This window comes from Photinus pyralis, unplaced genomic scaffold (genome assembly GCF_008802855.1).
Source record: "Photinus pyralis isolate 1611_PpyrPB1 unplaced genomic scaffold, Ppyr1.3 Ppyr1.4_LG3b, whole genome shotgun sequence".
Taxonomy (NCBI): domain Eukaryota; kingdom Metazoa; phylum Arthropoda; class Insecta; order Coleoptera; family Lampyridae; genus Photinus; species Photinus pyralis.
The window spans coordinates 20189079-20213975 of NW_022170510.1; the positions used below are offsets into that span (position 1 = coordinate 20189079).

General features: G+C 38.1%; 1 protein-coding gene across 1 annotated transcript in view; it reads left to right on the forward strand.

Moving 5' to 3' along the window:
• Nucleotides 1-24831, forward strand: part of LOC116166408 (neural-cadherin) — a 154811-nt gene extending 129980 nt beyond the window's left edge. The window contains exons 5-12 of the mRNA XM_031481361.1: nucleotides 6631-6768; nucleotides 12172-13495; nucleotides 13564-15846; nucleotides 15898-16087; nucleotides 21930-22171; nucleotides 23134-23337; nucleotides 23389-23556; nucleotides 23713-24831. Coding sequence (XP_031337221.1) covers nucleotides 6631-6768; nucleotides 12172-13495; nucleotides 13564-15846; nucleotides 15898-16087; nucleotides 21930-22171; nucleotides 23134-23337; nucleotides 23389-23556; nucleotides 23713-23825 — 4662 coding nt within the window. The 3' untranslated portion in view covers nucleotides 23826-24831. The remainder of the gene's footprint in view (nucleotides 1-6630; nucleotides 6769-12171; nucleotides 13496-13563; nucleotides 15847-15897; nucleotides 16088-21929; nucleotides 22172-23133; nucleotides 23338-23388; nucleotides 23557-23712) is intronic.
• The last annotated feature ends 66 nt before the right edge of the window (nucleotides 24832-24897 follow it).

Consider the following 24897-nt stretch of genomic DNA (forward strand, 5'->3'; position numbering starts at 1 on the left):
ATACGAGTATTATACAGGCCCCTTTCTTCTTCTATCTTTGCATCGGTTCTGCCCTCGCCTCTCTTTCTCTAATTCTTGTCACAATTTCGATAAAATTTTGAATAACCTTTCAGGTGTCTGGGCTCTGTACCATCAGAGGAATCGCCTTTTGGCTGTTCATCTCTCTTCAATCAGCGGTCTTAGTGGTTCTGTGCTAGATATGACAAACAAGTCCTTATTAGGTACTCGTTCTGAATGGTATGCGCGCGTTACGCTTAGCGCCATCTTTGTCTGCAGTTTGTCTAGATTCGCTTGAACACATTTGAATTTTGTGTCTCTTCCCCATATTTCGCTCCCGTACAGATCCACGTTATTAACCTCCGACACCCTTTTTTTGCTTCTATTTTCTATTTTCAATTTTCAATTTTTAATTTTCAATTTTCATTTCTCAATTTTCAATTTTCTGTTTTCCGTTTTCTATTTTCCATTTTCCATTTTCTGTTAAGAATCGCTATTTCGAAACTTCGATCTGCAGTTGTTATTGTAATGTCATCTGCGTACCCGACTATGTAACCCCCTCTAGGCACGGTGCACTTCAACACAGCGTCATAGGCAATGTTCCATAATAGTGCTCCCAGCACCGACCCTTGTGGTACTCCTCCGTGGGCTCACGTTGTAGATCTTGCACCCGACAGGAGTCTTGTGTTCACTAATCTATTCGTAAGATAGCTGTGAACTATCCTTACCAGGTCTGTTGGTAGCTTCTGTCGTTCTGTTTCCTAGACAATCACATGGGTAGGAATCGAGTTGAATGCGTTTCGCGCGTACAGGAAAGCCACCCCCGCCACTTCCCTGGTTTTACAGGTACCCGCCATTGCTTATTCCCCTAGGAAGTGGATGCGTCGAGGCGCTTCACTTGTCCCTCTGCCTTTGCGGAATCCATACTTCTCCGAGGACAGCCGGACTTCCTTCTTCAATCGCGACGCAACGACCCTTTCAAATAGCTTCCCCATACGGCTGATGGGTCTTACTGTCCTAGACTCTTTTTTTGTTATTAGGACTACGATTACTTCCTTCTATCTATCCGGGTATTTCCCAGCACGTAATATGGCATTGTAGAGCTCTCGGAATACATCCCGGGCCCCTTGTCCTACTAGCGTCACAGTCCTGGTCACAGTAGATAAAGCGTCACTTGTGCCAGACAGTCTCATGACACGCCAGACAGTGATGTTCAAGCGTACGTTTTCAAGATGTGCTTTTAGTTAGGTGTCGGCGACATTCACGTTTGGCGTCTGACCTTCGGCCAGTTCGATTCAGTTCTGTTTGTCGACAGGTCTGTTTATCAGAAACAGGCCATCGACCAGGCCGCGTGCCCGTCCTGTTCGCACATGTAGCACCTCTTCCGGTTGGTACATTTTTCTTTAATGTGGTCCGTTTGGCTACAATTAAAGCAGCGTACTCGCCCACTTTACAGACGTGGCCGGGTTCGTATATATCTCAGCATTTAAAACACTCTTCCATCGCTTGTTCGGTTGTGATCTCATCTGTATATTTCGTAGATTGAATGCCACTCTTTCCTCGTCTTACGGAAAATTGTGATACATTTCAAGAAATTGCTTTAATTATGTTCCTTTATGATGAAGGGCGAACGTTTGATATTTAAAAATGAAGAATAATAAAAGGCTTTGCAGGCTATCATTAGCTTAATTATATCTTAAAAAGTTTTTGTTTAAACCAAAATATAAAGTTTGGGCAATTTATTAAAAAAGCGAAATTACCTTTCTGAATACTTCCCCATTAATTCGTATTTAAAACGCTAAATTTGATCATAATTGCCCTTCACTTTATGGAGATTAGTGTGATTAATTTTGTAAGAAATTGTCTACCTTTTCCATCTTTCATATATTTCACATTCGTATACGACTTTGATGTGATTTATTCATTTCTGCGTTCAATTTGCTCGAAAGGATTCCGCAGTTCCGTTTCCTAACTCAAATTTTTTCAATTAGTTTTCCAGCCGTCCGTACTTATAACTTTGGGAAGTGTTTATCCACCTTAAGAACGACTTTAAAGTCCATTTGTTACAATGATGATGCTGCAAAACCAAGATAAGTTCCATCGTGTGCACTAAATTAATTGGTCTACCGTAATACCAGAAGATTTCGGCAAATTTCCGCTTTAGCGTTACTCTTCCCTTATTGATTTATGCTGCGGAAGAGTTTTATTATACATGATGCTCCTATCCTCTATCCTTAACGTTATATAAAATAAAATCCCTCTGCTCTTAGTTATAAAACTTTTCCATCTTAGATCCACAAATTCGGTTGAAAAACTACCCGATTCAGTAGTAAATTATTTACCCGCAAGAAGCGCTTTCCTACGATCAGAATAAAACTAATGATTCATTAACTATTGATGGTGGTTTTCTGCAAGTTCGCTTTTTGTACGAGATCGGGGTTAATTCCAACCTGTAAGCCATGTGCTGTCGTTAAATAATTATTCGCATTCAGAATCGAAAGGTGTACCTTTTCCACTACAGTTAATGGTAAATTTGTAATTTAATTTAACGCATGGCTACTGTGAATAGTGACCTTAATATTATGTTAAATTTTTAATGGTAATGCTTATAATTGCCTGAGTAAACTTAAATGGCAATTAGTTGACAAACTGAAGCCCTGACATAACGACAAATAAATAATCCAATTCAATTAAAAAGAACGTTGAAATACACATAAAAATGGAAAACTGAATTTTCTACTTGACATTCTTTACACGCCGTCGTAATAGTTTACTGTTTTTTAACTAGCAACAAATGCAAAAATAAATTTATAATATCTCTTAGTCCGTATTATTTAAGAACGCCAAGAGATCTGGGGATTTTCGCGTGGTGGCTAAATTACCCTAGGGAAAGGACAGAGTTTTTTGGTAATTGCAGCATATTTATGAGATATACAAACTCCAACAGCGTTGACAATTGCTTTGCTATTTACATTTCCACGTGGACAACCCGGAACGAGCCCAACCCAAATATTGCGGCAGCGTCCCTTTTAAACCAATAACAGATCGGCATTTTTTATTTACTCTGCGTTTATGTCTAGGTCAAACGGGAACCGCCGAAGCAGCAAAGTTCGCCGTTACCTTGATAACAACCCACGCGTGCTAGATGCGCACGTTTATCGTGAATAACCTGACTCGCGCCTACTGTTCCTACGAAGCGGTATATATGAAATTTAGGCCACATATAAAATTCGAAATTTTCAGACAAACATAAAAAATTATGCACGTGACAAAATGTCAAAAATGTTTCATTGTCAGCTCAAATTTTTGCAAAACTGAGCACTTTATTAACCGGCTAAACTTGCGACAAACTTTGCCGGTCCAGACACAAACGGTTGCTTGAAATTAAACAATGCAAATGAAATTTTAATCAGCGGAAAAATTATATAAAATATTGCTTGTTCACCATCTTATAAGGTTTTATTTTACAACTCAATTACAGTAGCCGACGGAGCAGTGCGGTAGCCTTGGCGGAACGGGATGTAATCTCGAGCGCCACCAGGAGTTTGTCGATCCTTGTTCCTGGTCAAGGCACACGGGACGCTAGCGATTTCCCAAATCGGAACGAAACCACAAAGAGAAAATATTAATATGAAAACTGTTTTCCGCAGAAAACAAGGGAGCTATAATCGTTAAATCTCAAGCAAAGGTAGTCATTACAATTCGATTGTATCGAAAACCAATATAATCAAACGTTATATCAAGGAGTCGTAGAAAAGAAAAAAATGTTTACCTTTGGCAACCTTGTGCGCTCAAAAAGGCGCTGCCTACCTAATCTGTAACAAACAACACAAGCAAACGAATAAGAAGGGTAGTGAATAGCGCGGCACATCAAATATTGCGAAAGCAATTCTAACGTGACGTTAACTTTAAGAAAACTAGTTTACTGTACACAAATAACACAATTTTTATACACCAGCAATGCAATCTAATTAATTGACACTGTAAATAAGGTAATATGAACAAATTCTTCTGATTAAAGTAAATAACGTAACTAAAAATTGTAGATATCGGTCTCAGACGACCAAGTCTCGCTAACTGCATAACTAATTTACAAAGCAACGGTAGCTAATATGGGTTAACAAACTAATATGAGGATATAAAACGTAGTTAAGCTAGTACAAATGAATCTTCTCAGTCACAAAAGTAATCGTAGGTAGCGTACATCACTAGCAAATTACAAGAATGATAATCTCCAAGGTTTCATTATACTTGCGGTTACAATTCGGGAACAAATATTGAAGTGTAGGTAAACAAATTCTATGCAAGTAGGCCAACAGATAATGTTTGTAGAATTATATGTTTTGTTTCACTGAAATGGCAGCGGAATCTGCCAAGTCGGTAATGTAGAAATTCATCTAGAGCGTCCCGTTAGCCAATATCAATCTTGCTAAAATCCAGGTAAAAATACCATGTCATTAAAAAAAAAAGTTCTAAAAAAATTAAGAAAAGACTTATAGATAATAGGGGATATGCTGGAAGGCATGGGTAACTTTAAAACTAACAAAAAAGAACCATGTCATTCACGTACTACGTAAGTAATAAGTAAAGGTAAAAGTTAATCCAAAAGTGAAATGTAAGAGAACTTAAAAGAAATCTCAGAAATTTTGAGAGAGGATAAAGCCCTAAAAAAATAATTACATACTAAGAAAAATGCTCCGTCAAAAATGTACATCTCGTACTGCAACCAACCAACACGAAGGCAAAATCGTCACTTCGCGAAAAATATAACTCGTGGGCAAGATAACATTTAAGAAGGGATAGAATTAGAAATACCACGGAAAACATCTGCACGACTTCCGCCGGCGAAACAAAGAACTAAAGTAACAAAAAAAAATAACTTGCATCTTTAAACTAGTGGATTACAAAGAAAATACCTAGATGGTGTAAGAATATCAAATACCTATACATCAGAGCACAACTCGAAGGTTACGTAAATGTAATTTAAATGGGGGAAAAAAAACGTAACAACATACAGACTTATCTTATCAAACCGCTGTAATTCAAGTTAAGAAAGCGCGTATTTGATCCCACACTCAATCTTCGCGGACGCCGTGAATGCCAAAATTTGTATACATTTCTTCTAGTTTTGGTAGGATTCCGTTTATTTTTGTTGGTAGTATGTATAGAAGGTTAATCCTATATTATTAAATTCCATCCTTTTGAAAGTAAATATCTATTCCTATCGGGAACGGGCATCGTAATTTGTTTACGGCTTACAAAATTGTGTTATCTATTCCAAAATGGGGACCCGTATATCAACTGCTAAATTGTGTAAAATTTAATTTAAATGTAATTTCGCAAGTTGCATTATGAACGTTGGCGTAGTTTACCACGCAACAACAAGAACAGACAAAAAATGTGTTATCAAAGGGCTAATTTATTTTTTATCGTAAAGGCACGTTCTTTATTTCGAAACGCTGATCAGTAATTCGCTTTCTCCTTTCTTTCGCCTTTACCTTTTCACCAACAAAATCCAAATATTAAAATTTCGGGAAGCTTTTCTCGGTGGAAGAAAAGTAATAGTCTGTGAGAGTACCGTCAAACGTTTTGGTAATTTAATTACGGGGGTTACCGGAGTTGTGTTATGCTATATAACGAAATTATAAAATTGAATATATACATATAGTTTAATTGCTGGGCGAAAAAGTTTAGTATGAGTTTAACCAATTATATACTGTTGCGTTCGTAAATTAAAAAGTTTTAAAAGCCGTCAACACGACTAACAAAGCGGCTGTGCAGAGAAAACAAAAAAAAACTTCAGAAAAGCTTATCGGAATATCGAAACAAATCGGAGGTAAGCTTTTCGGTAAATATGGAAAGAAAGAGTTTATGGCATTATAAAACTGAAATACTTAAAACTTGAGGCAACGTTTTAAAATCAACAATTTGGCGTTATAGCGGTGAAAAGTGGAACCTACAAACTTTTCTTGTTAAAAAAAAATTTTATTCAGTCGTGTGACGTTTCCCTTCAAATGAAAGTGGTTGGAACTTTTCAAAACAACATTTCGGAGAAGTCTAGATATTTTTCCAATTAGCAAATATTTTTCGTGCAAATAAACCGAAAGCTACCGGTTTGGTAAGATAGAGTTCAAGCATTACATTGTTTGATAAGCAAATAGGAGGATACTTATTAAACTGGAACAGTTCAAACTTCGCCGTTTATTGTTTGATCGTCAAAGTTCTTATATATAAAATTTTCATAAAAGCTAGGTGCTCATACAACGTTATATAAACTTCAAAGTAGCTCTCTGTTTACGTAACCCCCAGCTTCGCTTTCATTTCTTAATTATCCTTCCCTTGCGAAACGTATGTATGAGGCGAAATCACGCAAATCAGGGAGGCACCTTGATTTAGTGTTACTAAAGTGATATGAATGCTAATGTTTATATAAAGCACTTTATAGACAATTCCAGAGAAGAATAAAGATATAAATCCTCTTTTATACGTTCAAAAAGCACAGCAGCTACGTTCTACAGCCGCGTTTATCTTAATAGTGTGCTAACAAACATGTATTAAGTTTGACATTTGTGTTATATAACGCCTCTGTAGAGGTTAATGAGAAAGGTTACTAACATTTTGTGGGAAATACAGGTTACCGCAACGGATGGCGACAAAGACCGACCCCAAAATATTGTCTACTTTCTCACCGGCCAGGGTATCGATCCGGATAATCCAGCCAATAGCAAATTTGACATTAATAGGACGACCGGAGAAATTTTTGTTTTAAAGGTAAGTACGTGATCCAATTATTAATTTTGTAACAAATATGAAGATTCAAGTCAGGAATATTTTTCACTTTTCAGTTTCATACTTGGATATCAGAGAATGCTATTTATTTTGTGAATCACCCCAACTGAGTGTATTTGGCTTTGAAGTTTCTAATTAAAATGTCTCCATTTTACAGATAAATCCTTTTGGTATCCCATCTTGGCTAACAAAAAGCTTATGTGTTGTTCAAAAAGTTTACACTCAGCCTTTCCCGGCTACTTATTAGAACTCTCACTGCGAAATAGAGGAATGGAATTCGTAATTGCGGAAACTTTGTTCAAAAGTCCTTTGTTCACAATGAATCTCAATGTTGTTTCGAAATACTGTATTAGTAGAGCGTATTCTATGTTCTTTTTCATTAAGGGAAGTGTCGAATTAAAACTTTACACTTCCTTTATGTATTAAGCATCCTTGCGAATTACATAGTGATCGTTGCTTATTATCACGGACGAAAGAGATCTGTGAAGTGGGAGTACCACGCCGATATCAATTTCTGATTTTACCATTACCTATAATACAATTCGGTGCTATTACCGCTTTCGGGTTATTCAAATGTTTGCAATAGGACTCCAACTTGACGTTGTCATATTGAAAATCTTTTTGCACCTTTATTTTGTACTCATTTTGATGTTATAACTTTTAAGCGGAAACTTTTCCGGATCCTAGTTGTATGCTAATTTTGTGCTACCATATACAAAGGTTGTGCTACTATGCTCTTGAGCTCTATAACTTTTTAGAGTGAGTTTCCAACTTGGACCCTGCAAGCGATTATGTCAAAAGTTAAATCTCTACGTATATACTTAAATTTCGGTTCATGTTGCACTACTGCTATAATCATTTACATCTTATCCTACTATAATTTTTAAGTTATTCTATACTGTGGTGCTTTAATATAAGACACTTGTGGTAGGAGTTAGGATTTGCGTATTTTATAAAAGGTTTATTGAAATGTATGCGATAAGAACTGTCGATATCGGGAGAAAGTTAATTAAGGTGTTTCGAAGCTTTACATATTTCGGCGTAAGTGGGGACGTTTGGTACCTACGTTCCTTCGAAGCCTGCGTCATTAAGTGTAATTGGGATTGGTGCCTTTATTTGAAAGTCCTGGAGAGAATGAGATTTTTTATAATGAACTGGTGTTTCGTTAAATACTGGAATTAACGAAAAAAAGAGGCTGGTTCGCGACGGTTGGAAAACGTTTTTTTAGGTTTTTTTAAATCGGGCAGCCCGCCTTTTTGTAGGTGTAAAGGGGTACATTATTAAATACGAAAGAGTTTACAGGGTTTATTCTTAAGTATGTTCAAAATATTAGGTGATAGGAACAAAACAAGAGGCTTCAAAAAAGATAAGAGGATGTTTTAGCCTAGCATAATTTTTTCCAAAATTCCTACCCCAAGATGGTTCTTGCGTAAAATGGCCTTCACAAAATTTGACATCTTTTCAAAAAGAGTTCTATGCATTTTATCGACGAAGTCGTCTAAATGTATTCGAAAATGCGTTCGCTTTGCGCAAATATAATGTATGTAGGTACACGGCGCGGTGGTTGGTTTCAGTATATTTAATGCGTTTCTACCAGTCACTTGAATATTACAGTGAATTTTATGTCGAAAAAAATTGAAATCTGACCATATCTCGGGGTTATTGTCATGTTAAAAAGTATCGAGATACCAAGATTCGTCAAGATTAGAATTTGAGCCATGTTAAGGTAGGAATTTATGAAAAAATCAAAGAAGGTGTACCCATAAACCTAGTAAATCCACTAATCCCATTATTTTATGTGTTGTAGTGGCAGAGGAAAAATTAAACTCGCAAATTTTGTTTTTTTTCTGGTAGTACTCAAAGGAAACAATCTGGAACTGGTTCCCCATCATTCTTAATTTTTTGGAAAAATCAGGAAAAAGGAGTAGGTACTTTTATAGAAAAGTCAGTGATTTGGAGTTATGAAATCGAAGAAACGCATTTACTGATACCAGTGGCATAGCAAGCGGAAGGTATAGGGCACTGGGGAGAGGGCAAGGTGGTCAAAGACCGTTGAATATGAAGGTTTTGTCAGTTTACTTTATCAAAAGTTTGGTTAACAAAACTTGTCCAGTGTCTCAATTTAAATTTCTCTATAAGTAAAACTTGGAATACATTTATTTATTGATTTTTTAATGAAACTTTTTTGAAATCAATTGATTTTTGAATGAAAACTTGTTTAAAACGCCATTTTAATGTGTCATTCTTTTAATTTTTTGGTGCAGAGCCCCTAATTAATATCTTTCTGTGGGCGATAATAATCGATACACTTAAGTACGGTTTCAGCCTTTTCGATATATTATTACAAGCCTCCACCCCCCTAAACCAAACCTTTGCTGCCACACTGATGTTGATTTTTGATTGCGTTGCAGATAATTAGATGAGATAATACTTTTTTGCGTTTGTTATTATCATGACAACGTTTGTATAAAAGAAAATTTCCTAAAAATTTGAACGAAAAACGTAAAAAAACAATTTTTCTCTTTTCCTTCACTTTAAATCACCAATATAACTAATACATGGCGTCAAAGCGAGATCTTCCACGGCTCTAGAAGAACCTATGCCGTCGATTTCAGGCGAGAGGCGAAAAAATGGACGGACAAGCGTATCAATTACGTATGCTCGCGAAGATTTCTGATGTAACACTTTCCGAAATTCCCACGGGAACGGGAACAGAAAAAAACAGGATGTTTCACAGTCGAAAACAGACTTGCCATTTGGTTGCCTACAATCATCTGTTCCTTGCCGTAATACAAATATCATGAGCCGGATCATTTGGAATTATTTTTTGAATCGACTCCATAATTAGGCGTCAATTATGCGTTAATTTGCGTTGCTTAAATTAAATTATGCGCTCTTGTAAAAAAGTAAGTGATTTCAAACATTAAGATGGCCCGGCCATTGTCACAGAGCCGCGGACTTTCTCATAATCGATTTTGTATAATACAGAAATTAAGCGTAAATTATGCGCCCTTTTGTGCCGTTGAAAATTTTACGTTCCTCAGCTCATTTTATTTTTCCATAAATGAAATTATGCGAGGGATAGTGGTGTGTTCGCAGTAATAACTCATTTTCGATTAGGGCGCAAACTTTCATTTCAACTGCACAAAGAGGCGCATTATTATTGCTTAATTTATTATTTATTAATTTATTAAAGAATCCGCGACTACGTGAAATTTCCCGAGATAATGGTTTTTGAAATAACTTATTTTATTTAAGGGCAAGGCGCATAATTGGGGCTTAATTTCCGCATAAGAAAAATCATTTATGAGAAAGTTAGCCACTCTGTGAAGTTGGCCAGGTCAACTTCATTTTTCAAATAACACACTTTCTATACGGGCGCAAAATTCTGTTTACACGGCACATAATAGGCGCCTAATTATGCATTCGATTAAATTAATTTAATTGCAAATGACCCGTACATGTGATGTATACAGGGTATCCACGGACAAAAGTTGCATATGCCTGTCTTAACTAATACATTTTGGTTTTATACTACTGCCGTTTCGACCAAAGGTTTTTGCACCCGTTGTAACATTTCTGTTAGTATTAGTTAAATTTGGTTTTACAGAGTAGTCAGAACACACACAAAATTTAAAACATAACTTTGACATGAATTCTTGAACACCCTGTATACATTTTTTGAACACTTGCTAAATAATAGCATTGAATAATATTCAGACTTATTATTCAATGATAATAGTAAGAGGTAGGTTTTTTTAGCCGCGAAGCTACTGCGTAATCTCCAAATCAAAAATCGAAACTCCCGCCAAAACTAACTAAAGCCCCACGGAACATGATTGTGATAGTTTGGCTACAAGGGTCCTGGGTTCGAATCCCAGGTAAGGCATGGTTGTTTGTGATTGTATTGTGGGTTGAGTGGAAAGAGTAACAAATTGCTAACACTCCGCCCACTATAAAATAAAGGCAATAAAATAAAAAAAATAAATAAAAATAAAATAGGGCCTACGTTGTATTCTGAAAGGAGTTTTCTCGAGGATGTGTGTGTGTAGCGCTAGGAGGATCGATTAAAACAACATAAGAAATGGAGAAGAGTGAAATTTAATTAAAACGTTAAGACATGCAAATCAAAATTCAAATAAAAATTGCCCTCTTACAACCAAGAGTAGCTCTAGGGTCTTCAATGAACTATTGAAAACTTTCCAGGAAATATGCTTACTTCTCCAAACATGCATTTTACAATTATATTGCAATACCTTTCAACCTGTACGACAACATCGGAGAATTTAATTTCCTTCGCAATGATTGTGTTAATTCTGAGGCACTCACTGCAAGCTAGCTACGTTCTGCCGCCTTCATAATAAAATTTCCGCATTCTTATCTTTCTCGGTCGATGAAAAAACCATAATGCGGCGCATCTACTTGCGAGCCTTCGTCCTTTTGCAATTTGAATTATTAGGATTCGCGCCAAGACATATACAGTGGCTTAACTTGCCTCTTTTGTCTTTAATGGAATGGATAAAATTTATAACGGGGACTGTTCAATTCAAAACTGTCAGATATGTAACTTGGCAAATTGTAAGTAAAATCGTAAGTCGTACGACATTGATCATATTTTAAAGGAAACGTCCCGACCTACTTCTAATAAATTAATCTATTTGCCTTAAAGTCTTAGTTCGTCGTTGGGCACCCTGTACCCTATGGTGCGTCACACGATCCACCCCCTCATATAATTGGTATAGGTACCCAAAAAATTCACTAATTTTGGTTTACTTGCGTGGTGTTAATTCATATCACGGTACCTCCATACTAAATTTAAACAGAACCTGGTATACTGCGGAAAAATTTCCCATAACTTTTGATTTCATAAAATGAGGATTTAAATTGAACCTCTCGAGAACCATAAGAGCACAAAACTCTCGACAAAACTTGTATCATATGGGAAATAATAGCTCAAAATAAGCTTAATGTTTGGGCACAAAATCGATAATAGCACAAAAGGTGTATGATGATGAATAATAGTCAATTTTACAACAAACAATAAGAGCATACAACTTGCGATACTGCAAAAGTAGCACAAAATGGGAACACAAGTTCATAAAAAAAGATTTCCCATTTTATAACATCCAGTAAGTATAGATGTAGTAGAGGTCTCTTTTTAAAAGTTGGAATCAGAAAATAATAAGACACAACATTGGATACGAAATTCATAGTAAGGTTTACGATAATTTAACTGAACTAACCGGGTTGGTAAGTGGAAACAATAACACTAGCAATTGTAGTAAAAGCTTCCGACCAGGTTAAACCGGTAAAATCAGAAATTGGTCCGGCATCATCTAACCAAAGATCCGCATACGACTAAACAGGAACATAATTTTTTTACAGACTTTGGACAGGGACCAACCCAATGGAAGGCCGCAGTGGAGGTTCACAGTGTTTGCTCAAGACGAAGGTGGGGAGGGTTTGGTCGGTTACGCGGACGTGCAAGTGAACTTAAAGGACATAAACGATAACGCCCCGATCTTTCCGCAGGGCGTTTACTTTGGTAACGTTACCGAAAACGGAACGGCCGGTATGGTCGTGATGACAATGACGGCGGTCGACTACGACGATCCGTCCGAGAGTACCAACGCGCGTTTAGTGTATTCTATAGAGAAGAATGTTATAGAGGAGGAGACGGGTTCGCCTATTTTTGAAATCGAGTCCGAAACGGGGGTGATAAAAACGGCTGTGTGTTGTTTGGATAGGGAAAGGACGCCTGATTACTCGATACAAGTGGTCGCAATGGACGGGGGAGGGTTAAAGGGTACGGGGACGGCGTCGATACGCGTTAAGGATATTAACGACATGCCGCCTCAGTTTACTAAAGACGAGTGGTTTACGGAGGTCGATGAAACTGATGGGACTAGTCTTCCAGAAATGCCTATACTTACTGTAACAGTCCACGATGAAGACGAAACGAACAAATTCCAGTACAAAGTGATTGAAAATAGCGGATATGGTGCGGATAAATTTACAATGGTGCGTAACAACGACGGTACGGGCTCTTTGAAGATAGTGCAACCGTTAGACTATGAAGATCTCTTGCAAAGTAACGGGTTTAGGTTTCGTATTCAAGTCAATGATAAGGGAGAGGACAACGACAATGACAAATACCATGTTGCCTACTCTTGGGTTGTAGTGAAATTAAGGGACATTAACGACAACAAACCACAGTTTGAAAGACCAAACATCGAGGTGTCCGTGTACGAAAACGCCGAAGTGGGCAAGAGCTTGGAGACCTTCAAAGCAACCGATCCCGACCAAGGTGGTAAAAGCAAAGTGTCCTACGCGATCGACAGAACTTCCGACCGTAAACGTCAATTTTCAATCAACCAAGAGGGAACGGTCAGCATACAACGATCACTCGATAGGGAAGAAACGCCTAGACATCAAGTCAAAATCTTAGCAATAGATGACGGGGTTCCGCCAAAAACGGCAACGGCAACTTTAACCGTGATTGTTCAGGACATTAACGACAACGCACCCACCTTCCTTAAGGATTATCGACCGGTGCTTCCCGAACACGTGCCCCCAAGAAAAGTTGTTGAGATACTGGCAACGGATGACGACGACAGATCCAAGAGCAACGGGCCACCTTTCCAGTTTAGATTGGATCCAGGCGCCGATGATATAATAAGGGCGTCATTTAAAGTAGAGCAGGATCAAAGTGAGTATTAGTTTCAGCGCACTTGCCCTTCCGTTTACATTAGCAATAAAATGATAATTCATTTACAGAGGGTGCAAACGGAGACGGTATGGCAATTGTTTCATCCCTTAGGTCGTTTGATAGGGAACATCAAAAGGAATACCTAATCCCTATCGTTATTAAAGATCACGGCAATCCCGCGATGACCGGAACAAGCACATTAACAGTTGTAATCGGTGACGTAAACGATCACAAAATGCAACCGGGATCGAAGGAAATATTTGTATATAACTACCAAGGTCAGGGTCCCGATACCGAAATCGGTAGGGTGTACGTTTACGATTTAGACGATTGGGATCTTCCCGACAAGAAATTTTATTGGGAGGGTGTCGAACATCCGCGGTTCAAATTGAACGAAGACACCGGCATGATTATTATGAAGCATGGTACGAAGGACGGAAAGTATCATTTGAGATTTAAGGTCTACGATAGGAAGCACACGCAAACCGACGTACCCGCAAATGTGACAATCACAGTTAAAGAAATACCCCATGAGGCGGTCGTGAATTCGGGCTCCGTCAGAATTGCGGGTATCACCGATGAGGATTTCATTAGAATTTGGAATTACAAAACGCAAAGCTTATCAAAGAGCAAAGCTGAGAAATTCAAGGATAAAATCGCCGATTTACTGAATACGGATCGGGACAACGTTGACGTGTTCAGTATTCAGTTGAGAAGGAAGCATCCACCAGTGACTGATGTTAGGTTCTCTGCCCATGAAAAGTTGTACTATAAACCCGTCAGATTGAACGGATTAGTCTTAATGCATAGGGAAGAGATAGAAAAGGACGTTGGAGTAAATATAACAATGGTCGGAATAGACGAGTGTCTGTACGAAAATCAAATGTGTGAAGGATCTTGTACAAATACTTTAGATATTAGTGCCTTGCCTTATATGGTGAACGCGAATAAAACCGCGTTGGTGGGAGTTCGCGTTGATGTTTTAGCTGAATGTACTTGTGGGGCTAGAAACTTTAGTAAAGAGGAAAATTGTAGAAATAATCCGTGTTACAATGGTGGTCGGTGCATAGAAACGCGTTATTCTTTGAGTTGCTCGTGTCCAGTGGCGTACAACGGCCCAAGGTGTCAGCAAACCTCGCGTAGTTTTCGAGGAAACGGCTGGGCGTGGTACCCCGCCCTTGAAATGTGCGATAGATCACATCTCAGTTTCGAATTTATTACCCGAAAATCCGACGGCCTTCTCCTTTACAACGGTCCCATAGTTCCCCCAGAAATGGAAGAAACGATGGTCTCCGACTACATTGCCGTGGAACTCGAACGTGGGTTTCCTAGATTGTTGATGGATTTCGGTTCGGGAACTCTAGAATTGCGAGTCAAAACGAAGAAGAGTCTTGACGATGGGGAATGGCACAGGCTAGATATCTTTTGGGACACGGAAAATGTGCGAATGGTGGTTGACTACTGTAAATCGGCGGAAATCGCCGAGTTAGAAGATGGTACCCCGCCAGAATTCGACGACAGCAGCTGCCAAGCTCAAGGTACCATCCCACCGTTCAACGAATATCTTAACGTGAACTCTCCCTTGCAACTTGGTGGTCTGTACGTCGAACAATTCGACCCCACCCACTACCACTGGCAGTACATGCCAGTGGGGAAAGGTTTCGACGGATGCATTCGGAATTTATTCCACAATTCCAAACTGTACGACCTAGCTCATCCCGGTCTGTCAAGAAATAGCGTGGCGGGTTGTCCCCAAACTGAAGAAGTTTGTGGGCGTTCCGAAGCAACCGCGCGCTGCTGGGAGCACGGCACTTGCATGGGCAGTTTTCAGGAGGCCAAATGCCATTGTCGTCCGGGATGGACTGGACCTTCTTGTACCATAGCTACGATACCTACGACCTTCAAACCGCAATCTTATGTGAAGTACGCGCTGAGCTTCGAACCTGATCGGTTTTCCACGCAAATACAGCTGAGGTTTCGTACCCGCGAAGAATACGGGGAGTTATTCCGAGTTGCGGATCAACACAACCGGGAGTACGGCATTTTAGAAATCAAAGATTCCCGATTACACTTCAGATACAATCTGAACTCGCTACGAACCGAAGAGAAAGATTTGTGGTTGAACGCCGTTGCGGTAGACGACGGACAGTGGCATGTCGCTAGAGTGAGCAGGTACGGATCCGCAGCTATTCTAGAGCTGGATAGCGGAGAAGGCAGACGATACAACGAAACCTTTAACTTTGTCGGCCACCAGTGGCTGCTTGTTGACAAGCAGGAAGGCGTTTATTCCGGCGGGAAAGCTGAATACACCGGCGTTCGTACCTTTGAAGTATACGCCGATTATTCTAAAGGTACGGGATTTCTACAGTGATGGTGTTAGTGTATTGCAAATTTGTTGTTAGGTTGTTTGGATGACATACGATTAGAAGGCAAACATCTTCCACTGCCGCCTGCTATGAATGGGACACAATGGGGCCAAGCTACCATGGCCAGAAATTTGGAAAGGAATTGTCCATCGAATAAACCTTGCGCGAACGTCATTTGTCCGGAACCTTTCGAGTGCGTCGACCTTTGGAACGATTACGAATGCACGTAAGTTGCCCTAACAGTTGTTATAATAATTTTTGTTGGTATCAGCAACCTACATTCATTTTGTGCAATTGTGAAAAGGGCGTTTATCTTTAGAAAAGCACTTTTGTTTTATGCATGCGCCCAATGAATTTACAAAAAGCGATACTTTTCACATGAGGCGAAGCCGACTGGTGTAAAAGGTCGTTTTCGCGAGTGTAATTTAAACAGTTTTTCTTATGACCTCCATCAATGGGCAAAATTAATGTTCAAGAGCAATACAAAGGAACTGAATAATATAAAATACTACCCTTTCATCTCACACTGACGCTAATAGCAAAAGATATCACCTTTGAAGGGAGGCATAAGAAAAAATATTACACATCTTTTAGTCCTAAACGCTGACATGATAGTGTTGAACACAGTTTCGGATTCTAATGGATACCATCACTATTTGTCTGTCGTTTCTTTTGTATGGTATGGTAACCATCTTAAGTATTCAGTAAAATTTTGCATTTCATTCAGGGCCCAGTAAATAAGTAATAAGAGTATACAGGGTAACAGTAATTGAGTAACAGGTCAATATGAAAATACTATACCCGCAACATTTAATGGTTCACAAACTGTTTAGAGACGTTTGGGTATCTATCGATTGTTTAGGACTGTTGTTAAATTTATGCGGATGTAGAAAGTATGGAGGTTTACTTACATTCTTTTGATTCATTTTGGGCGCGGATTTTCGCTGCACCTGAATTTATACTATCTTGGTTCTCGGACTCCTCGGTCACAGTTTTTTTTTGTAATTCTGTGGCTACTGTGATGACGAAAATCAATGGCCGAACTTGGATTTCAGCCTGACTACACCATAGTTAACCTAATTTCACACCTAATCTTACGCGCTTGGACTCGTGTTCTACCGCAACATCATGCTTGGTAGGCCAGTCATTGGGGATTTTACCTGGAAATAAGTCCGGAAGTTTTGAAACTTTGTAGGTTTATGTTTTGGGATCTACAATTAAAATTCACAAAATGCACAATCCGAGACATACCGCCATCTTGCCAAGATGGCGCCCAAAAACTGTTTCTTGCAAATATCTCCAAAACTATGCGTTTTTCGAAAAAGTATGTAGAGCGCAAAATTGAAGAGGAGGAAGTTTCCTATAATATATGTTCCTAGTAAATATTTATCACGAAATAATGGCATATCTTTTATTCAATTAATCGATTAATTCATTAATTAATCCATGTTAATAATTTATAATCAATTAATTTCGATTTAAAATGCTATACTTGTTTCCACACCACCCAAGAGATAAAGTACACGACGCGTTTTTTTTTAACGTAATTTCCCCGGTAGGCCTAATCCACTTATGTACTAAATTATCTTTGGCAAAGGCCAGACGCACCTTGCTCGTTGATTTCCATATCTTAAATTAAATAAGTTATTTTTCCGTTTTCTCTCTTCAAACTTAATCGTCTAAAAGTATTCAAACCCCCTTCTTTCACCTTCACAGTTTTACCCTGCGAAAGACTTTCGTCACAAACAAAACACTTTTCAATCGAAGCTATAATAAAAGAAATAATACAATCAATTTATTAACACTTGCACTATTGTCAAGTAAAATCAACACGTAAACGCTAAATACGTTGCGAAACGTAACACTTTTTCGAATCTATTACCAAACACGCTTATTACCGAATCAGTACAACTATTAAGCGACACGACAAACGATCTGCTTCGAGGCGCCTTGTAGCGAGATGACGGGTAAATAGCCAGCGCCCTCTGGTGGCGCTTTATTGCAGGGGCGCACATCGGCATCTGCACTTATGCCAGGAATGTGCCGTTGAGTCAGTAAATGATAAATATACCTAACGAGAAACCAATTCAATAAGCCCGTTTTACTATAAAAGATAAATTTATACGCATAGGTATATGGAGATAGGGGCAGTTTATAGAAATTAACAGAATATGTTGTCATTCAATCAGCTGTTGAGCCTAAACGGCTTACTTTAGCAAAAATATGCTAAGAACTTTTCTTGTAGGAAATTTCTGCCTCTTCAATACTTTTCCGCAGTTTTGAAGATATTTGCAAAAAACCATTTTTGGGCGCCATCTTGGCAAGATGGCGGCGCCGGCGGCATGTCTCGGATTGTGCATTTTGTGAATTTTAGTTCTGGACATCCAAACCTGCAAAATTTCAATACTTCCGGACTTATTTCCGATGACTGGCCTATGGAGTTCAAAGCGACACTAACGTGCAATCTGTATCGAAAAACATTTAGGAAATTACCGTCAAATAAACGTGAGGACCAATCAAACAGCACCCTAATCGGAACCAACGACTCCTGCGAATAGTCAAACTAGTCGCCTATTAATTTTTTTAGACGCGTCTGAGGCACATTTTGGTCTCTTGAGAAACGCAAGCCCCCCATCATGGCTTACATGACTTCATATAAGGCTCGTATTCCTATAGCGAACGAATTCGGCCGAATGGATTCGTTCGGCCAATATGATCGTACAACCAATCACAAGCAAACGAATATGTTTGCATTAAAGAATTTGTTAGGTCTATTTTCCAGTGTGTACGGCTTCCCACAGTATTCGCAATTGCTACTTCCTGCGTATACATCCGCCCAAATAAACGAGTGCTTGAGAAAGTACTTGTTCGGAGGTATGTGGGCAGATATTTTAACGTTGAACGAATTTTGGAAAACTAGGACGAACCCATTCGGTCGAATTCGTTTGCTATATGAATACAGGCCTTTAATGGAATTTCACTCCCTTATTACCTACCTACAATTCATGTATGGTAAAGTCAGATATATTGTACCACCTAACGCTATTTTGATATATAAAATAAAACTGTTGCGCCCTTTAGGTCGGACTTTTTCGGCGGTGTCCTAATGTACGGCTCTGCATTGGACCATGTCCCCGAAAGTACATTCATCACAATATGACAATTCCATACTCTTCTACGTTCGTTTCAATTATGGCAGTCATCTCAAGGTTGACGATTTTGATGGTTGACTGGATAACTTTGTGCCATTTTTCTTGGATGTTGTTTTGATCACCAATTCTTTGTTGTATGGGGTAGTATTGCTGCTTTTTGAGAACCTTGCCGTTTATGAGTTCTCTTACTAGGTTCTGGAAGAGGTATCTCTTCAATTGAAACATGTAAAGGAGGTGCCTTTGGTTTGGTTGTATACAGGGTGCCCACGAGGGTGCCCATTATGTATGGAATACAGTACGAGGATTGTTCAATAGAAACACGTTTGATCTATGCAGCCATGACCTGGTCGTCATGGCAACCGAATTAATTTGTTTAAATTGTTTGCTTACATACTAGTAAAGCGTCTGACAAAACTATTTGTGACAAAACTATTTGCAGTTTGCTCTTTTCTAAGCGTTGGGACTGCGTTTGAAAATGGCATCCATGGTAGAAAATCCATCCAAAGACAACTTGCGTGCGGTTATTTAATTTTTGGCCGCTGAAGGACGTCAGCCAACGAAAATTTATACGAGAATGAAAGCTGTATATGCGATATACAGACACTCTGAAACGCTTACGGGTCAGCATCAAGAATAAGCGTCCCGGGAAGCTCACAAATGGTGTCATTCTTCTGCATGATAATGCCCGACCACATGTAGCCCAGCCGATTCAAGAACTGCTTAGTCGCATGAAGTGGGAAGTCTTACAACATCCGCCTTACAGGTCCCGACCTGTCACCTTGCGATTACCCTGTTTTTGGCCCATTAATAAAGCAATTACTAAAAGGACGGCGGTTCAAATCGGACGCTGAGGTAGAGTTTGCGGTTAGAGAATGGTTCCCTAAGCAGCCTCAAGAATTTTACCAGCACGGAATTTACAGATTAGTACAACAGTGGGATTCATGCCTTAATGTTAATGGAGACTTCTTTTGAAATCGTTGAATAGAAAATGTTGTACAGCCTCTAAACGTGTTTCTATTGAACAATCCTCGTATATATCTCGGTAAATATTGACTGTATACATAATTTTTCTATATGAAAGTTGTTTAGCATTTTATTTCCCATAATAAGGCAGCATTCCATTGTTTTTATTTCTGAAAACAAATGGATATCAAGAAACAATTGAATTTTTTTAAATAGCCATGCACACTTTCATTAGGCTCATTTGATAGAGAGTTTTTATCTCTTTTTAATTACGTACCACGTAGCACGTTGGTTAATGGTGAACATTTTGAACATTCATTGCGATGAAAGTCATATTTTACTGCTAATTTCGTTTTGTCTTCAAGGTTTAATAAGAAACGTACACGTTGAATTGTTTTATTTTGATTGAGGATATCTGGATTAATGTTATTCATCAAATTATAATAAATTTTTTGGAAAAATTGTTTTGAATAAGGATACTAACATGTTATATCATCGAAAAGAGAAAAAAATCACTATCAAACGAGCCTGAGATGTAAAAAAAATTAATTGTTTTTCGTTACTTATTTGTTTTCTGAAATAAAAACAACTGAATACTGCCTTATTATGGGAAATAAAACTTTCATATAGAAAAATTTTGTATACATTCGATATTTACTGATATACGATATTCCATACATGATGGGCACCATCTAAAACGATGCGCGTTTGAATTTTGGTAACCATGATAGTGCTCATTAACGATCATGCGAAATGACTTTTTCCCCGTGGTGCATGTGCCAGAAAAATTAATTATTTCGATTGATGTATTGTTCCATCGTTCTTTAAACGTGTTGTATGATGAGGATTGGGATTAAAGAAAATCTTTTTAAACACGTTTTTTTTTATTTTTTACTGTTGCGGCTATCGATTTCGACCTTATCAGGTCATCTTCAGGCCGAGCGTCATTTGGTGAAGTGAAAGTGCATGTGATATTTTGACGATGTTATATATTAGATGTCAGGAATGAAAAATTTAGTGTACCAAAAGTGAGGTAGAAGACCTGAAGATGACCTGATAAGGTCGAAATCGATAGCCGCAACAGTAAAAAATAAAAAAACGTGTTTAAAAAGATTTTCTTTAATCCCAATCCTCAATTAATTATTTATTGCAGTGAAAAATCGAAAATTTCGTAAAAAGAAATCTAGCGCAAAATGATTGGCATACGTGTAGCGTGGGGCATAAAGGTTGGTGCATGCGCCCTTAAAGGTGTTGAAAATTATTTCATTTTACCATCATAGCACGTTCCCCTATGGACAATTAACCTATATGAAAACCCCAAAAACACAACAATCAAAGATAAACGAATCGATGGATACCTAAAACCTGTAAAACATTAATGGTAGTATCACATTTTACCAAAGTACGAGCGATTTTCTGTGTATACTCGGAACAAGGCAGATAGGTTCTTGCAATCACAATCATTCTGTATTACATATACGAAACACAATAGAACTTTTTCCAGGCTGATTAAATGCTTTAACAAGGTGCACAAATTCAAAATCATCCCCTATGATGGGTGATACGTCATTTGATCGTTTGTAGCAATGTCGGTAACTTACCCACTTTGTTACAAGCCCGCTTAATGTTTTACGTTGCAATTTGTTCGATTCAAAATTATTAATGATTTTATTGTAAACAATTTCATTAATGCGAAGGCACTGAGACGAATTACCATACTTTGTAGTTTAGCGTGTGTACCTACCTTATATAATCATTTTGTATGTGCGATGCTTTTGTAAATCTAGCATGAAGCAAATTATATTTTGTGATATATTCAAAAAATAAGTTTGTGCGAGAAGAGGAGTAAAAAATACTGATGCGTAGCAAATAGTTACTAACAATACTAATTATATTGATATTGCTGGTGGTGGTGGTGTGTATTTTATGATGATGCATGATTAATAATAACAGCTGCGGAGAGGGGCGCATCATGTCACCTGACAGTAAGGATTGTATGGACAAGGACGAGTGTTTAGATTTACCTTGTTTGAATGGTGGCACATGCATCAATCAGGAGCCACGGTTACGATATCGCTGCATTTGTCCTGACGGCTTTTGGGGCGAAAACTGTGAGCTCATCCAAGAAGGACAAACACTCAAACTCAGCATGGGTGCTCTTGCTGCCATCCTCGTCTGCTTGCTCATCATCCTCAGTGAGCATTAGCCTTTTAGCGTAGGAATGTTTACGTAGATGTTTCTTTTTTTTATTACTTTTTTATTTTGTTATGCCGAATGCCTGAATGTTGCATCATTTACTCTTCACTAACATCCTCAGTGCTGGAGCAGTTTAACAATGGCTTCATGGTGTGGTGAGTAATACTTTCCTATGTGTAGTTGTCCACAAGGGTACAAGTTTCTCGAATCCACTTGTGTTAATGAAAATGAATGCATGTGGATGCCCTGCATTAATGGAGGTATTTGCAAAGACCACGATCCGCCTCAACGGTACGAGTGTAAATGTCCTTTAGGCTATACAGGAGGCCACTGTGAACTAGAGCTTGCTTTGGCAGGGGCTATTAAACCTTCACGAGATTTCGTCATTGCTGTTATTGTTTGTCTTTTTGTGCTTCTAGGTATGTATATATTGCTAGTATTATAATATTAAAGCTATAGAAAAATTATGCACACTCAATCAGTGCTAGTAGTGTTTAACTTTAGATGCACTAATGTTTATTAATTATTTTCACAATCAATGTCTTTTTCTCTACTTAGATAATAATAGCACATTATTACTGTTGATGCAAAAATAAATATATTTTTTCTTTATTTTTGCTCAATATGTACAATATTTAAATCATTATACAAACGATTCGGTTATGGGTTAATTGGTACCCAAATTCCCGCTTTATGCGCAGAAACGACATAAAGTCGAATAATGTGAAAAATGGCGCGTGTACCAGTGTAAAAATCCCATTATCAAACGTCGCACATCATAAAAGGTAGGTGCCAACCCCAAATCTAATCGAAATCGTTTGGTTTGTTTGTTGTAAACTAATTCATGTTGGGGCAACAAATATTAATTACAGCCCACATTTATTCTTGTTGCGCTAACAATTACAACTAAGTATAAGTGCCTATAGAAATGTTCCGATACTAATGAGATTTCTATTTGCAGTCTTAGTATTAGTATTTGTGGTGTATAACAGAAGAAGAGAAGCGCACATCAAGTATCCTGGACCGGATGACGACGTTCGAGAGAACATCATCAACTACGACGACGAAGGTGGCGGAGAAGACGACATGACCGCTTTTGACATTACTCCTTTACAAATTCCTATTGGCGGACCTCTTCCAGAATATGTACCTCCTAAACTAGCTTGTGAGTATCTCAAAGGACACTAGTTTCTTTATCTCTGACACTGTCTCTTAGATCCGCCAATGCTTGGAGTAGGACAAGAACCCAACGTAGGAATATTCATAGAAGAACATAAGAAAAGGGCAGACAGCGATCCAAATGCACCGCCCTTTGACGACTTACGGAATTACGCGTACGAAGGGGGCGGTAGTACGGCAGGTTCATTAAGCTCTCTTGCCTCAGGTGAGCATTTATATAATTTGCGTGAGATTTAAATACTGCCTACTCAAGACTCCAAATTACGACAACTGCGCGTAAGGTCACAGATCAGTTGTTTATAAAGCATTCGAGTATTCCACTATTAGACGTTAATTTAATTTCAATTATTTATTTGTGCAGGAACCGACGACGAAGCGCACGAGTACGATTACTTGGGCGCCTGGGGTCCACGATTTGACAAATTGGCGGATATGTACGGACCAGGTGAAGAGACTGAGCATGAAGAGGAATGAAGCCGTTTTTCCAACTAAAACTTTTCACGTGCTAATACGTGACTTACAAGACTGTTGGCAGTAATTGCACTGTCACAATTAATTTAGAGAAGGTATCAGCGAAGTTTCCTCGAGCCTATATTCATCTAAATTCACTGCCATGCCTTTTAACATTCACCACAATACTTTATTCTTTAGTCTAAGCATTTCTAAATTTGGCAAATTACTGCTGCGTTTTAATTTATGGGAAACTTCTACGATCACCGTGGCATTGCAAATTGAATTATGCACACGAAAACCATTTTTCATGTATTGTTAAAGCCAGTATTCCTATGAGCAATGTAGGTCATAGCCAGTCACTACATTCTAGGTCAAATTACGGTATAGAGTAGATAAAATTATGAGTGTGAAGTGCGCATGCGCGGATAAATGTGAACTTTAATAATTGTAAATACAATTCGTACCTGTGCTGTATTGATAAATGCAGTACGACGCCTAACCTGTTGCCATATTGAATGGGACTCTTTTTTATAAGTTGACAGTTCATCTAGAGATTTCAGTGTTTGTAGGTATGTATATAGTTTTGTATGTGTGCGAGTGTGAAGACTGTAATAAAATGGAGAGCCAGTGCCAATTACTCGTAACTTATAAATGTAATAATAATTCTTGAATGCTGTGTAATAATATATTATGTGTTTGCACTTGTGGATTATTTAAAAATGTATACTTAATATTTATATTATTAGCACTTAGCACCACTGTAACACCTACAAGTGATCCATTTGTCCATAATTCATTTATCATTCATTTGTTAAGTTCGAGTGTTTTCTAGTGATGATGATGTTACAATTTGTTGAGAGTATCATAATTATTATATGTAGAACGTCATCAATGTCTTAATTTGTACAAGATTTTTTTATTTTGTGGAATTTTATTAAATATAGAATTTTAATGTATAACTTCAGCATATCCGAAGATCTATATGCAAAGTAACTCTATGGAATTCATATTTCATGTAAGAGAATGCCATGGGTGGGTGTTGGTAGGTAGATACACTTATACAGTCTTACTATAGTACCTACTAATCCATTTC